Raw genomic sequence first — 16576 nt, 5'->3', positions numbered from 1 at the left:
CGTCAAGAATTTGGAGGATCTCGACGTCGAGGCATGCACGGAGAATGGAAAATCTGTGGATACTCAAACAAGTACAACAGAAGATATCCCTTACACGAATTCAATAGATTTTGTACAGCCACAAGCAGAGATTATAAATATCGACACAATTCCTGCCGTGGAGGGGAGAATGGGAGCACATGCTTGCGAAAGCGAATTGCTAGATACCAAAGCCACGGTCATAAAGGAAGAGTGTTTCGAGAGCCAAAGTACTCACGATCCGATGTGTGAAACTGACGAATTGCCATGTGGCTTGATGCGAATTAATCGCAACGATGCCGTGCGTATTAAAGGCGAGCCAATGCCGTTGTCTGAACCGATTTTTCAAGAAGCATGCAGCCACGTTATGTCTGACGCAGCAAGGCCAAATCTCATCGAGTCTCCTTTAGAATTAAACGGGTTTGAATCGACGGATTCGGAGGAAACGACGGAAGGGATGGCGAGAACAATTGTAAAAGAGCTGGCGTATGAGCTCGAAGTACCTGACTCGGATTCTGAGGACGCAGGAATTTAATAGCGTAGCTATTTTTATTAGAAAGTGCACGGGCCGATCTATGATGATTTAGCGGTTGTTAGTCAAATACAAAAGTATCTGTGCAACTGTATGCAGCAGACCTTTCTGTAGTCCTAAGTGCAGTATTGCGGACGAAGTTGAGAAGATCGCAAGCAATTTGTTTCGCCTCGTTAGGTTCTGACAATACTTCCATATTTTTGCGCTAACAGAAAAACTAACAAAATTCACAGATAACGAAGTAAAATTGTGAAATTTGAAGCAATTTACATTTTGATATAAGAAACTAAAATTGTGCTGAGCGTCATTATTTTGGACTTTGACAAAAGTGTCAACATAAATGAAACATGAATGTCCACTTAATCGAATGAGTGGGTTTGAGCGCATTTTAGCGCGCGTGGGTGGCGACGCCCTGCGCTCGTACTGCTCGTCAGCCATCGAGGACGAACTTCGGAACCTGCAAAACTGCATGAAGACGTGCTTGGAGAGTGTCAAACAGGCCCAGAAGGTTCAAGAGGCCGTGGCGAAGTTAGACGTGCCTCTCAGCCGCGAAAATGCCGCCACAGGGGCCGAGATTAAGCGCAAGTACGCTAAATTTAGCGCCGATCTTAAAGTGTTTGTCGAAGAGCAGCGCAAGCTGCAAGCTGAGGCTCCAGAACATCCTGGCGATAGCAAGCTCAAGCAGAACGAATTGCAGAGCCGTGAGCGCGTCATAAAGCTGCTTGGCAAGATTCAGCACCGCATCACGCGTAAGCGCAGCGATGCGTGGATCGAAAAGAATTTTGCAGACGTGGGAATTGTTGCCACTATAATTGGAGACAATGCCTTTTCAGGCCTGGATAAACCGCTGCGGAACGAACTGGTATTGGTCCTGGACCACTTAATCTCAGCTGTACTGCTAAGTCCATTAACGAGTCAATTAACGCTTGACGAAATGGGTGCGGTACTTAATCAATTAGCCCACATCCACGACGATATTGACGCGTATATTAGGTGCGTGTGCAAATTTACGCACAAAATGACACGGCTAATTTCTTTTTATTCGTGCTGTAGATCCTCAAGTGAATTGCTTGCAAAAAAACGAGAAATGTATGCAAAACAAGGAGAATTGACAAATTCATCTTGTGCTGAAGCGATAGAGGAGCCAGTGGTGAAGAAGCAACGGATCGAGATGGCAATGCCATCGGATCATATGGTCAAGGTGGAACGCATAGCTGCTGCCGAAGCAGCGACAGAGGCTGCTGGGGTCAACGCCATTTATGAGGTGTTTGTATCGGACTTGCCATGGGGAACGACCCGAGAGGCAGACGTGTTGTCATACTTTGGAATCGCAGGTGCGGTCTTGTCCGTACAAATGCCGACCATGGCCGATGGCAGCACGGTGGGAGTTGCCGTCGTGCGCTTTGCTGCGTTAGAAGGCATGACCCTTGCGCTACGGATGGACGGCTATCCATTTAACGGCAAAAATATTCGCGTGGCTGTTCATAAGTCCGCTTAATTATCAACAAATCTATTTTTCCGTGTTACATAGTTTGTGACGGGGTAGGTCGCTAAATATTTAATATTACCTGTAAGAATAAAAATAAAGAAAAATAAAGAACAGTATATTTAGGGAACCGGTTAAGGCACACCCTCAAGTCATAAAAAAGAGCGAAAAGAAAGAGCAGCAAACCGAGCAGCGAAGGAGAAGTTCAGCTGGAAATAAGCGATAAGGGCTTGCATGTTAGTTTGTCTTTGGAGGTCAAGCTAACGACAAATTTATTTTACTTTACTTCCTCCAATTTTTGCGGAAGTGCTACAAATAAGCGAATCTTAGTGCATTTTTTGTACCCATCATGAGCGCAAGCAAGCCACAATTTCCTAATGTTCCAATTTTTGTCGGCTTCCTTCGTAATTTCTTTGTTGTAAAGCATCTAGCTATTTAACATGAAAGTACGCATATGTTGCGAAGTCTTTTTGCGAAACTTTCAAGCTACCGAGCTGGGGAGGCCTGTAACGGGGCACTACGACTTGTACTGCTTCAGTACAAGTCCACTTCGCGCTGCTTCAGTTGCGAGTGGTGCCTTACGTTATTTAACGTACACTAGTACGTGCAGAGGAAGACTTATCTTTAAGGTAACTAGCCTAAAGAGGGTAAATTGAAAACTGTATTAATATAATTAAGTATCTCTTCTTTCTAATTGTTAACTCTAACTCAATTATAAACTAATACTAAACATGCAACTGAATTCTTATCTAATCTTATCTGCCTCTCTCTTTAATTTGTCCCTACAGCTGATTAGTCTGCGGAATAGATAGATATAATAGTCTATACCTATTTATGGATAAGAAATCTTAACATTACTATATATAGTAATATCCTCCAAATATTATCTACCTTTTAGATAATGTATTAATTAACAACCTCTGAGTGTTAAATTCATGTAACGATACACCCCGTTACATCATCCCTCCCTTAAACGACAACCACTCTGACTGTCATTGGATGGAGTGTCATTATGTGACCACTTAATTTTAAAATGATGTTGATTGGTCGGAACCATCATTTTAAATTCCAACGCATGAAGAATAAACTCATACGGAATGTTGATAGTGCTGCGCCTTCGGCTGCGGTTCGTGCAGTCGCGGATGACGCACTAATGTCTCTTGCGGCAGACGTTCAGTCTGCCGTAGTGTCATCTTCTCCCGCAACTCTAAATGTTGCGAATGTACGTGGTGATACGCCACGTGGATACGACCCCTGTTTGGAGGTCGACTACGAATGCGAGACGGACAAAATGGCCGACTCGGGGAGAATAGAACAGTCGCCTGATAGACGTCAGGCTGCTGACTGAGCGCTCGAATGAGAGGGCTCATTCTGATAGACGAGTTAATAGTCTATTTGGTTCCGACGATGAGGATGATCCCTCATCGCCCGTTCCGTGTCCCAAACAGTCACCTGCACGTGTTTCTGTGCAAGGTGATGACGATGGCGTAAGCCATCGTAATAAAAGTTCTTGTGGTACCCCTGCTTCAGTGGGTACTACTCAGGGGAGTGAAGACAGTAAAATGTCTCATCTCGCCCCTGAAAAGAAGCCGTGGCTTTTGCCAGGAAGGCTAATCAATAGCTTGTCTGGAGAAACTTCTCCTCACAATAAATATCCCTTATTTAATGCGACAAAGCTATATGGCCTTGATCCCAGCGCGAAGAACTTTCGCGCTGAGGAAGATTTTTATCTTGATGCTTTTCTTAAGCATCGATGGTATAGTGGCAACAATAGGCGAGATAAAGTCTAGCTTATGCAAGCCTGGAGCGCGTTCATTCGCAATGTCAAAGGCATTGGACGCGAAGCCTGACTACAAAAACTTAACGCGAATCGCCTTAAGTTTGAGAAACGAACTCCAACCGGTGCAAAGTAAAAATTGCATCGGTTGTCACGTGAGGCTGGGCTTTCATGCCTCACGTGGGGTGATCCCTGTCCGTGTTGTGTTGACAACTCGAAGACGGTAAAAGGGGGTGTCTATTCCCTTTCTGTGCCCTGGGGAAGGGCTCGCAATATCTCTCGATCCGCGTCTTCGCATCGAGAACACTTTCGTCCATCGATGAAATGCTGAGAACCCGTTCGTTCCCTGCAAAGAATACCGCTGACCGAATATCGGTTATGTATTCGTCCTTCATGACGAGTACGCAGATCTGCTTGATTCTACCACTTTGCAGATCTCTCAAGAATGGTTTAGTAACTAGGATGGGCAATCGAGTTATCTCCGCAGTCAACTTCGGAGGCACCTTCAGATCAAGAGTATAAGCGCCTACTCCTGATCCGTCATTAACCAAGACATCAATTGTCTCGGCTTCTTCCTGGGTATCGATTTGCAGCCGCTACCGAGGGATCACTCCCTCGGGATGCTGAAGTCTAGTCACTTCAGCATTAGCTATTTGAGAAGATTTCTACTCAGCTACGCGGGGACTTATTCCCTCAACGTCATCCGACTCTGGTTTGCGCTATTTACAGTCGAGTCCTCTACGGTTGACTCTACTCGACCTAAGATCATCGTGTTGTCCATTTGTACAATCGGTATCTTCCTCGAATGTCGCGCGCTAGGCGTACATGCATGTCTCTATCTACTTGTCTTATTCGAGTGGTGGACCTTCGGTGCTGCCTATGCATTCGCACAGCCGCCGGCAGATGGCTCCAGAGTGTGATTAGTAATCACACTGGGATCTTATGCAGTAGTACTAACGACCTTACCACAAGTGAGGCCATAGTACTCACTCTTATAACATCCACACGCTTTTGGACGCTCCAAGACTGGCACCAGATGGCCATCTGATGAACAAGTGGCAGGCATCTTCACGGATTAATGCTGCCAGCTGATTCTAGGCTCATACTTTCTAAGCGAAGGAAAACCTAGGATGACATCAAATTTGTCATCCAAATCTAGTACGATGAAATCATCATCATACTGTAAGGTGTAGTGAAATCACACTACGCCTTTCATCACTGTTATCGATGTGCCTGTCGCTAGACGCACCGTCATCCTCGTTGGAGGGATGTCGTGCTCAACAGATTTGAGCCTACGACCCTCTAGCGACTGGCGACGAATAAAGTATTCGACGCCCCCACAGTACAATAGGGCTCTAAGTGACAAATTTCTATCACTTTTAACTTCAAGATACCTCACCGCCAGGTGCAGAGACACAAATGATTGTATGTCTGGAGTAACATGGCGGTCCGCCTTGCTGTTGCGATTTCGCAACAACGCCAGACTCGCGAACGTTGCTCCTTTTGGCATTTGGTTCATGAGTACGTTCAGTGCCCCTCGGTACTGGGCGTGGGGCACTACACTCATGAGCGTAGTGACCTAACTTCTGACAGCGATTGCATCTCTGCAACCGCTTGTTGATCGAAAAGCGAGGTCTCTGGTTTTCGACATAAGAGAGCTCCATAGGTTCTGGACCTCTTGCTCGGATCGTCTTGAAGGACAATACGATGACGAACTAGCTTGACCTGTCTCAAACCGAAGTCCTTCCGTTTCGCATCAGATATTGCCTTTTCAAGCATATCCAGTTCAAGGCGGGACAGAAGGGTCTTTACGCGACCATCTGTAAGACCTTGCATGAACACCGTAATCAACGAACATGACTGTTCGTGATACAACTCGCTAAGAGTCGTATGTGTTGGGCATAAGCGTGAACATCACGCTTGCCTTGCTTGCGTTTCAAAAGCTCTGATCGAGTTATAATCAGCCCTTGGCGGTTCATATGTATGTTTAAGTCGGGCTTTAGAGAGTCTCTAGCGAGCCAAATACATATGGGTCGCGCAATTTGAGGCTTTCGCTCGACCTGCCAAGTTTGATTGAGCAAATGCGACTTGCATTTGCTCCTCGACGATGTGATGAGCCTTTATGGCATCGTCCGATTCGACAAGCCATCTGAAAAGGGAGTCCTCTTCGACCCCCCTATACTCAGACATGTGCATCTTTTCGGTTTCCGGACGACGCGTGTGCGTCATCCCAGGTACAGGTGTTGCAACCTCAACAATTCTGCCTGTAAGAGCCTTGCTGATTAAGCAAGGCTACTTTCTCCTTCGCCTCGTCAGAATGATGTTCTACGAACTTGGCGATGGTTAAATGGAGGGCATCTCTGTCAAAATCGGACATCATGACCAGGATGGCATCATTCCCTACTTTCGAACTCATTCGTTCGACCGCACTCCTTTCTATGTCACTTAGAAAGGAGTAGTAATTACGCGAAACGTGATGCGTATTTCCATTAACATCCAACATGTCCATGTTAGATGACACATCTGAGGTCCTTGGACAGACTACAAAGTGCAACCAGGTTTAATGGGGCATTGCCGACTTGTACTGCTTCAGTACAAGTCCACTTTACACTGCTTCGGTGCAAGTGGTGCCACACGTCATTTTACGTAGACTAGGACGTGCAGAGGATAACTCTTTTCAAGCACTTGCTTTAAAGAGAGTTAAAAGTAAACTGTATTTACTATAATTAACGTCTTCTGTTTCTATCTATTTAACACAAACTTAATTAGATACAAATACGAAACTTGCAATAAAGTCTTATCCGTCTCTATTTTTGGCGCGCGTCCAGTGCTGACTGGACCGTGGAGCAAACAGATATAATGACATATATCTACCAATAGATAAGCTTTTCGAATATCACTATGTACAGTTATATTCTCCAAATAATACAAAATTAAAATAATAATATTTTTTTTCAACCTTTTAAGTGTTAATTTAATGTAACGATACACCCCGTTTCACCTTACGTTATCGTAATTAAGTTTTTAGCTGTTGCGTTCTGCAAGCGTTTAGTGAAGTCGAGGGCTTATTTACAAGTTATTACATGCTTAAGCATATTGTAGGCCGTACAAATTCCGAATGAAAGGCGTGCGCTCGGTAGAGATGCATGTCGGACACAATCGATGTTTGTAACGGGGCACCTTTCACTACTACTGATCAGAACTAATTAACCTTTTACTGATTACAGTGTAGGAAGTGTGCCTCGAAACTTCACGTACACAAGAGTAGTAGAGGAAGGTTTCGAAGTAGCTATGGGTCTATAGCTACCAAAGGTAATTCAAAGGATTATAATTAGGGGAAAAGTAAAACTATATTAATTTATTTAATTTCCTACGTAACGATCTTCTATCTACCACTGAACTTATTATATTGTTATGCTCCTTGCACACCGCACAATCGTGGTTAGAAACAATTGGCGGGGTTAATTTAGACTTAAATTAACCAATCAATATAGCTAATGCCATTTTTGCATCAATAATACCATATTTGGTATTACTAAAGCTACTTTAGTCAATCTTAATAACGATAATAATTTCGTACTCCTCTGTTTATTTACTCTCTTATAGGAAATAATAATTGTTATTTCACTTATAGGAAATAATACTTATACAACGGGCGCCTCGTACATCCCCTCCTAGGCAACAGTCAATATAGTGACTGATGTGGCGTGACAGAAAATATTATTAAGTCTTTTCATGTAATTTGCATTACTGATTTAATCAAAATACCGATTTTATTTGCATTATGTTTTTAGTCAGAAAACCGATTTTGCATTACAAATTTAATAAACTTAACGATATGATTTGCATTATTGATTTTGATCAAAATGAAGATGGCGACAAATAAGTATGAGCACGTGGGCCGCGAGGCCGCTAAGCTGGCAGCTGCACGGATCAGTTTAACTGTCAGTTATACAAATGTTTCAGCAGACGGTAATGCGTCTACTGTGGGGGATACGTCATCTCCTACTCCCATTGGAGGTGAGTGGGTATGTCATCTGTTGAAGACATTGCAGGTGACGGGGTCAAGTAACCTGCAACACCAACTGTAGGAGACTGGTTCAAGTCACCGACATCGCCCGACTCAGTGGCGACTGATAAGGCCGTCGAACCGAGTCCGTTACATCTAAGAGGTGATGACATGGTTGTTTGATTCGTTGGATCTCTTTGGTGAGGAGTCATCTGATGATGACGCTATGGGCGAGTGCGTCACCAGGTGCACGCTATAAGGGGCACCGTTTGTGTAGAGAGACGGGGTTACCTTGCCTCTCATGGGGAACTCATGTCCATGCTGTTTTAAGGATGCAGGTCATGCCCCTAAGGAAGCACATTCCCTTCAAGAATGCCATTGGAAGACGCTCATCTCTTACGAGATGCGTCAAGAAATTAAGAACCTCCAATCCTTTCACGAGCGCGGGAAGCGCTCGTCTCCGATGGACCTTCTGTCGAAGAGGGTAGGTCTCGTAGATTTCGTTGCACTGCAGGACAAGACCTGAACGTCCATCATCAGTTGGGAACGATGTTCCCAACTATCATGCGAGGGTGGATGCCCTCGTCAACGAACGAGGTAACTCGTTCGAACCCCCTTTGCCTCGCGGTGGCTCAAGAAGATTTCAACAAGAAAGCGCTTCTCACCACCCGAATCCGTCAATGATTTAGAGGCAGCGAAAAAATCGGATTCGCCTCGTTTGACGGACCCGGATCAACATTGTGGTTTGGATCACAGCCTTTATTATATAAGGAAGGATCTTGATCACGACAGATCCCGTCGCCGCGAGTAAGCGTTGACGGTCGATAATGTTTCTCGTGACCAGTTAGTAAATTGTGCGCAGATTGCGACTGAACAACTGGCGAACGAAAGGACACAGCAGTCTCTTCAAAATGAGCTGTTGGCAGCTCGTCAGAAGATCTCTTCCTGATGAAAAGAGTGAATCTTCTGGTTCAAGAGAATCAGACTTTTTTCCGAGACAATAAGTATTTGGCTCGGAACTATCCGGCTTTGGCGGATGTACTTGACCGTTCCGGTGTAATTCGGAATCGGAAGAAGCCTCGTACTGATGGTGCGGGCAGGGATGCCCAACATAAACGTACAATGCATACGCATTCTACGAGGCAATTCGATTGTATACGCATTGCCTTGGCGATGTAGTACACGAAACGGGCCGATATACGTGAAAAGTAATTTATCACTTCCTTCATTTGTATCTACATGCTGGGTAGGCTTACCGCAGACAGTAGGACTAGGTCATCAATTTATATTGAAAGTATGTTTGCTCTTCCATTTTTGTCAGTATTCCGTTTCTTTCGGTCCACCGCATCAGCGATGGAATCCTGTACGAAATGAACCACTGCTTCTCTACCCGACAAAGAATCACCAGCTAAGTCGGTTTTATTTTGAATTCAGTGCGATCAGCTCGCACTGCGCAAATATCAACATCTTTATTATTGAGAGTATTATCGTTCTCGTTAATACTACTGTTTTCGATGCTGAGTCTTTCAGCATCATCTTCTAAGTCAGTGAAAGCGTTATTGTTATTACTGAGTTTGTCCACTTCAATGTTAATTAATTCAACATTAGCATCCTTCGCATTGACCTAAGGGCTAATGCGTGCTGAGCAAGAGCTAGAAGGTTCTTTACTCGAGCGACTCCCTCTCTCCCTTAGTAAGAGTTACTCTCAAACAAGGTAGGTATATATATGGGTGGCGTAAGCCATTCACGAAAAACGGTGCATGCTTTGTAAAAGCATGCACTGACTTGTTGATGGCAACTTCTACCATCGGCAAGAACTCGCTCCAACATTTAAAAGAGCGGACGTATCCGCGAAGTATCTCTTCAACAATCCGGTATGCACGTTCGGACTGACCGTCTGTTTCAGGATGAATAGTAGTTGGCAATTTCAACTGTATTCCAAGTAAATCTTCATCGTACTATTGACCCTTTAAGGAGTATATAATACCAACTACACGTGTGTTTACTGTTACAGATGCGCCTGTTGCTAGGTGCATCGTCCTCCTCGTTAGAGAGATATCGCGCCCAACAAAGTTGAGTCTGCGACCTTCCAGCGATTGGCGTCTAATAAAAATTATTTGACGCCCCACAATCAAGTAGGGACTTAAGTAGCAACTTATTAGACACTTTATCTTTAGGATGATGATGTTAACCTCATCCCTTGGGGAATTTACTCATAATGTTTTTGTGTGAGGAGCAACTTTCGTCGAAAGGCCTGCAAATTCTTTTGACGTTGCTGGATCAGTAGTGCGCTTCGGACCTACTGACCCCAACCGTTTTTTACAATCCGCCTCGCTGTTTGTAGCAAGAGGTCGGTCTTTTCGCTTCGTGCTTTTAGACCCTGGCCGTGGGGCACTACACTCATAGGCGTAGTGGTTCGTTTTTTGATAGCGATTCATTTCTGGAATTGCTGGCAACTTGAAAAACAAGGTTTTTCGCTATCTACATACTATATATCCACGGGTTCTGGACCTTTTTTTTCTTGTCGGCTAGTGGTGGACAATAACCACCGAGTGGACAAAAGCCTGTACAAGATTAAAGTCCTTCTGTTCCGCTGTAGAGATCGCTTGGTCAAGTGACTCTTATATAGCCGGAACAGGTGGGTTAACAGGACCGTCTGAAAGATCTTTATAAATACTGTTAGCGGTATTTGTCCATTAATTGGATAACTCACGATACAACTGACCAGTATTCGTGTGTTGGGCATAACCGGGTAGATCACGCTTGCCCTGCTTCAAATCCAGGAGCTCGGTCGAGCCTGAATTCAGCACGTGGCGGCTCAAATGTTTGTCTGAGCCGGGTCTTAAAGGCCTCATACGACCCAAAGACTAATGGCTCGTAAAGCCTGAGCCTCAAGGCCCAAGATTTGGCACGTCCGGCGAAGTTGGAAATGCCAAATTTCACTTTTGCCGCGTTATCACTGATACGACGAGCTTTTATGAAGTCGTCTAAGTCGACGAACCATCTCAAGAGGTAGTCGCCTTCGACTGCCTTAAACTTAAAGATTTATATCTTATATCTTTCGGGTCGACACGGAAGCGTCGGACTATTAGCAGGATTTACATGCTGCTGTCTGAACATTTCCAATTGTTGAGCACCCTGGTCTTGCAACACCTCCGCGTATTGAGAGCCTTGCTGGTGAAGCAAGGCTACTTTCTCGGGCCGCGTCGAGTTCGTGTTAAGTTAACTCGGCTATGGCCGCATGCTGGTTATCTCTTTCCAGAGTGCTCAGCATGGCGCCAACGGCTGGCCCGCCTACGTCCGAACTCTTTCGTTCGATCGCTTTCCATTTTGAGGTCACTCAATTGAGGAAACCTCTCACACGTTGCGTGATAATATTCATGAGGGGCTTGGAAGCTCCCTCCTCTTTTATCCAGCATGTCCATGTTGGATGGAACATGCGTAGGTCGCTGAACGGACTGAGAAGTCCTACCATGTGTAATGGGGCATCTTTTACTAGTACTGGTTAGTACTAGTTGACCTTATACTGATTACAATGAAGGTTAGGTGCCACAAAACTTTACGCACACAGGGGTACAGAGGTCGGTTTCTAAGTAGCTAAGCTTCTATAGTTTTAAAGGTAATTTAAAGGATTAGAATTACGGAGAAGTAAAGCTATTTCGATATATTTAATTTCCTACGTAACGATCTTCTATCTACTGCTGAACTTAATATATAATATCTGACTAAGTATGGCGCCTCCTTGCGCACCGCACAATCGTGTCTAGTAAATATTGGCGGGGTTGATTTAGACTTATATCATTCAATTAATAGAGATTCTGTCTTATTGCGTCAATAATACCAAATTTGGTATCATTGGAGCTATTCAAGTCAGAATTAATGAAGATAATATTTTTGTACTTCTTCGTTTATTTTCTCTTATAGGAAATAATAATTGTTATTCCTCTTATAGGAAATTATACTTATGTAACAGGCACCCTGTTACAATGTTAGGTCCAGTGAGACTTTATATACATAATCCCATCGCGCGCCTTATTCTCAGACATCAGCACCAGTTGAATTGCAGCCATTGCTCTCGCAAACTCTGCGCTCCGAGGCCTCGAAGTATTCGCACATGCTGACAATAAAAATCTTCGAATGCGGTCTAAGCGTTCGGCCGGATCATCCGACTTAGGTGGCCACCGACAAGTTGCCAAGGCTGCTTAACGGCTTAACATCAAATTGCGGCTCCAATTTCGATTACATGAAAGTATGGTAGTCCTTAAGCTTATTTGATTCAGCAAAGTGCCTCAGTGAGATCGTTATATGTCTAAATAAAGTAAGCGATGAGCCATCTTGTCCCCATGCAGCTAAACGGCGCGCACATGGTGAAGGCTTGTGCTTCACTTGCTTTAGTAAACTGAAGAACATCTATGTCCTAATTCGCTGTCCTGTGCTACCTCTAAGCCTTTTCTTCAAGTCTTCCTTGAAGCTTCATAGTGACGACATCGAATGACGCCAGACGATGACGTCAACTAATGTCATCCGATAGACCTACCCTTAATTCATGCAATGTAATTCTTTTACAGTCGGAGTACGTGCTCTGTCGTGCCGCACGTACCCGGCGGCTTGACATCTTCTCACCGGACTTGACTTGGCGTTCGCGGTCTCGTAAGTCATCTACTAGGTTTAACAAATAAGGGAGTGGTACAATCCATTAAAGCATAATGAATCCTAGTTCAAGAGATTTGTGGGTTTTGTGGAACCAAGCGGCAACTAGTGCCCGAGAGTATGTACCTTATAAAGGCTTCTATCTCTCACAGATCACTGCGCAAGCCTTAGAAAGGCACTACACGCTTAATAATCAAAAGGGGAACTGCACTTTATTTAATTTTTTAAATTTAAAGAAATTACTCTAGCAATTTTAACAATAGATTTCGGCCGCCAGATTTATATCTGGCGGCGACCACATTTGTAACCCAAACTAAAATGGGATTTTAGTAATTAACTTTTTTAAAATAGAATTAAGGGTATTTTACCCATAAGTAAATGTACCACAACAACGGTTCTCCAACCAGTTTGTGCCCCATTACACCCTCCCCTATTAGACTGTTAACACCGAGTGACAACATTTGCTTTATTTCTTCTTTAAGGTTGGAACATAAACAGCTAACCGTTTGGTTGTATATTGCTTTCCTTTGTCCCATGACAACAAAGCGTGAGTTACAAACTCTTAGTACTTTCCTCGACGATTAGAAAAAATGATGAAAGTCACACTCTATCAGAGGGTGAGGAGAAAGACCGTCGCTCTTTCACGCCTCCTCACAAGGATGAGTGTCGGCAGGCTCCGAATCCGTTCCCAGAACGTGGTACCGCCGATGTCTTAAATGCATTGCGCAGGACACAGGACCCTGAGTTCAACATTATCACGAACCCGCTCGATGAAGAGCAAGAGCGGTCAATCTCCTAGAGGAACAAGCTCTTCGTCGAGCTACAGAGATATGAGGGAAGTTCCGATGGTTCTGTTTCTGAACGAAACAAAAGTTAAAACGAAATTTCGTTTGAGAACTGGGTCCATCGGGCTCGCAGCCTCCGCATTATTTGGAATATTAGGGAGTCTGCGGATGGGCTGATGTTCGTTTGTGTTCGTTGGCACGAAAGCGTCGCATCGATTTCGCTATGCTTAAGGCAGAAGGCCAGTTACGTTCGGCAATAATGCCACAAACCGAGTATTGGCCTAGCTTATATTTCAGTGCTTCGTTTGACCGCGCCACCATCGATCGAAGCCGCACTGAGGCTCTTTATCCACCTATTGCCACTTCTAGTGGTGGAAAGCGTCGTTTGACGCAAGTCGACCCTGACCTTGGCGCTCAAAAAACGTCAACGTGTACAGGCAATCTTGCCGAAGAGGTACCTCGAGTTTTCGGAAGAGGGGTACCCCGACCACTTCACCAGATACTGGTATCGGCCTTCAAGACGGCGTCGCTTTTAAAAGTTTCTCCACGTAAGATTCCCTCGCGAATCAAGCAGCGCGAGAGGGGGTCAAAATCTCGACGGAAGCAGTTGATGCTCTGAAGCACGAGGCGCTAACTTCTTCGCCAGGGCCTTGCTCGGGTTGAGGACTCTTTTGAGGCGGTTCAAAACTGTATTTCGATGCTAAAACGTCAGCAATCTCGTTTAGAGGGCCAGCTGGACATTCTGGTAAGGATGCAGCAATCTGCGGCGCGACCGCCTGTCTCGGCGCAAGCGCCTTTAGGTTCACGTGGAAAGGATCCCGATATGGCTTAAGCAAGCTGACGTAGAATAATAATTGTGTACGCAGCTTGCTAGGAAGGTTAAGCGTGTAAGCTAGGCCCTTCTTGGCCACGACCGCAAATGGTCCAATAAAGCGCAGGCGCAATTTGGTCTTGAAGACCGCGGAAACCAAGTCAGTAGGTTGATTTTTTAGCGTTCAAGAAAACTCGCACTCCGATTGCATAAGAATTAATACAGTTTCTGCCTTTGGTAGTGCTTGTTCTTTTTGTTTGTCGTGGCTATCAGCCATCGTGTCACGTACGCGTCTTAAGACACTAAATCGCGTCGCGAGAAACTTGCTTACTTGTTTCCGAATAGTTACAAGGCTAATATCAGCATGACTATCGGCTATTTCCCCCGCTAAGCTCTGAGCCACGCAGAGGTATCGTTAAAGAAAGCGTGGGTGGGTTGGACCATTGACATAAAACGGAGTATAGCCTGTAGAGGTACGGACAGCGTTATTTAACGCAAATTCCACCACTGGGAGCATTGAGCTCCAGCGCTTTGATGTCCGAACACACACACTGCGTAAAATGTCTTCAATGACGCGATTGGCACGTTCAATTTGACTATCGGTCTGCGGATAGTCCGCGATGGACATGTCTAATCTGGTGCCAAGCACTCAAAAAAATATTTCCAGAATGTACCCGTGAATTGGGGGTCTCGATCAAAGATAATTGCTACAGGCAAACCGTATTGTCAAAGCACGCGATCGATGAGCAGCCTTGCTGTACCTTCATCATCAATGGTATCCGACACAGCCACTAAGTGAGCCATTTTGCTCAATCGGTCAACAAAGACCACTATGCTGGTGTCACCAGCCGAACCTTTTGGTAGAGCGAAACAAAAAAAAATCATACTTATGATCTCCCAACACCCTGTGAGTACGGGCAGACTCGCCAGTGAGCAGCAGCATACGCCGAGGGTTTAACCCGTTGGAAAGTTTCGCATGTGCGAACGTATGTGCTAACCCATTGTAAAGTTTGAACCACCAATAAATCAGGCTTACAGAGCCGTAAATATTTTCTCTACCGAGATGACCACCTAGAACAGTATTGTCCGCCTCATACAGGATTTGGTACTACAAGTCATCATCATGAGGATTAACGACGCGTGGAGTATCCGCAGCGTCCGTGCAATAAAGCAACAGGTCGTTATCTATAAAACATCGATGTAATTTTGCACGCAAATGTGCCGACAATTTAAAGCCTGAATTAATGCTCTTCGAGCTCGTGGTAGCGCTACACACTGTTCATCCTGGGCGTAAGCCAAACGGATTAATTCAGTAATGGGCGACAATTTAGTCGTGAAATCAGAGAGCTCATAATCCTGCCTGCGTGATAACGCATCAGCCAAAACATTCTGCTTGCCAGGGTTATACTTCACCCCGAAGTTGTATTCGGCAAAAAAGGACAGCCATCGGGCCATTCTCTGTGAGAGATGGGGCGACTTAGTCGCAGCGCGTAATGACGCATGATCAGTATATATCACAAACGGCATAAAGCCTAGCAGATGAACTCTGAATTTGACGAGAGCATACTTTACAGCAGGTAACTCTTTGTCATGAAGTGTGTAGTCTTTTCCGCAGCTTTAAGCTGTCTGGATTTGAACGCAATAACACGTTCACGCCCATTAACATCTGTTTGTAACAGAGCACTGCCAATGACAAAATCCGATGCGTCACAGACGACACTTTAAGGCCAATTTGGAATTGGTAGTACCAGGATCAGGGCATGGGTAAGACTGCGTCACTAGACGATTAAATGTTGCCGGGTCGTTGAAAAGCCCTTGTGGCATAACCACTCCCATAGCATACCGCTTAGGGTGCTAAACGCTGTATGCGGGATATCGCCAGCTCGCATGAGCAGTTGGTAACAACCAACGACCGAGTCAAGTGCACTTTACATTGTACATCCCACCATATTGCTCTGAAGAACATCGTTTCTAGAAATGGGTGTTCATGCTGGTGTGGTGACAGCATAAGGCTTATAATAAGCATGTACAACGCGCCATTTGTCATTTGGCTTTCTTACACAAACTGTCGGTGTCGAATGGGGTGATTTGCTCTCTCGTACCATTGCAGCCTCATGCTTAGCACGAAATAAATCGTCAATGACGTCACACTGTTCCTTTGCTAAAGGCCACTGTCGTGTGACACAGTATTTGGTTCCAGAAACCAAGTCAATTTGGTAACGGACACTCTATCCGGAGGTGAAACAGATGGTGGATTGGTACATACCACATCTTGGAATTCCTTATTCAAGGAATAAAATGGATCCGTAGGATATTTAAGGATCGATGATAAACTTCGCGCAAAAGCGCAGCTTTTGTGCCCTTCAGGACAGCTTCATCCAGAAGTGACGATAACTTTAACTCAATCGTTGGTCGAATGACCACTATCTTAGATAAGTCAAAAGCCTTAACGGCTTGGACGAACTCATCAACAGACATTCGTCTAGCTCGAAAAGAGCATGTAACGAA

General features: G+C 44.8%; 2 protein-coding genes across 2 annotated transcripts; both read left to right on the top strand.

Moving 5' to 3' along the window:
• Positions 1-169: 169 nt before the first annotated feature.
• Positions 170-553, top strand: CCR75_008660 (uncharacterized protein; the record flags this gene model as incomplete). The annotated part of the gene is made up of 1 exon (XM_067966710.1): positions 170-553. One exon carries the CDS (start codon positions 170-172, stop codon positions 551-553), a length of 384 nt encoding a protein of 127 aa, XP_067821572.1.
• Positions 554-868: 315 nt separating this feature from the next.
• On the top strand, positions 869-2169 carry CCR75_008661 (uncharacterized protein). Its single transcript, XM_067966711.1, has 2 exons — positions 869-1543; positions 1604-2169. The coding sequence occupies exons 1-2, from the start codon at positions 891-893 to the stop codon at positions 2046-2048; spliced, it is 1098 nt and encodes a 365-aa protein (XP_067821571.1). The 5' UTR covers positions 869-890; the 3' UTR covers positions 2049-2169.
• The last annotated feature ends 14407 nt before the right edge of the window (positions 2170-16576 follow it).

This window comes from Bremia lactucae, linkage group LG2 (assembly GCF_004359215.1).
Source record: "Bremia lactucae strain SF5 linkage group LG2, whole genome shotgun sequence".
NCBI classification, from domain to species: domain Eukaryota; phylum Oomycota; class Peronosporomycetes; order Peronosporales; family Peronosporaceae; genus Bremia; species Bremia lactucae.
The sequence above is the reverse complement of the archived record's forward strand: the minus strand, read 5'-3'. Positions and strand labels throughout refer to the sequence as shown.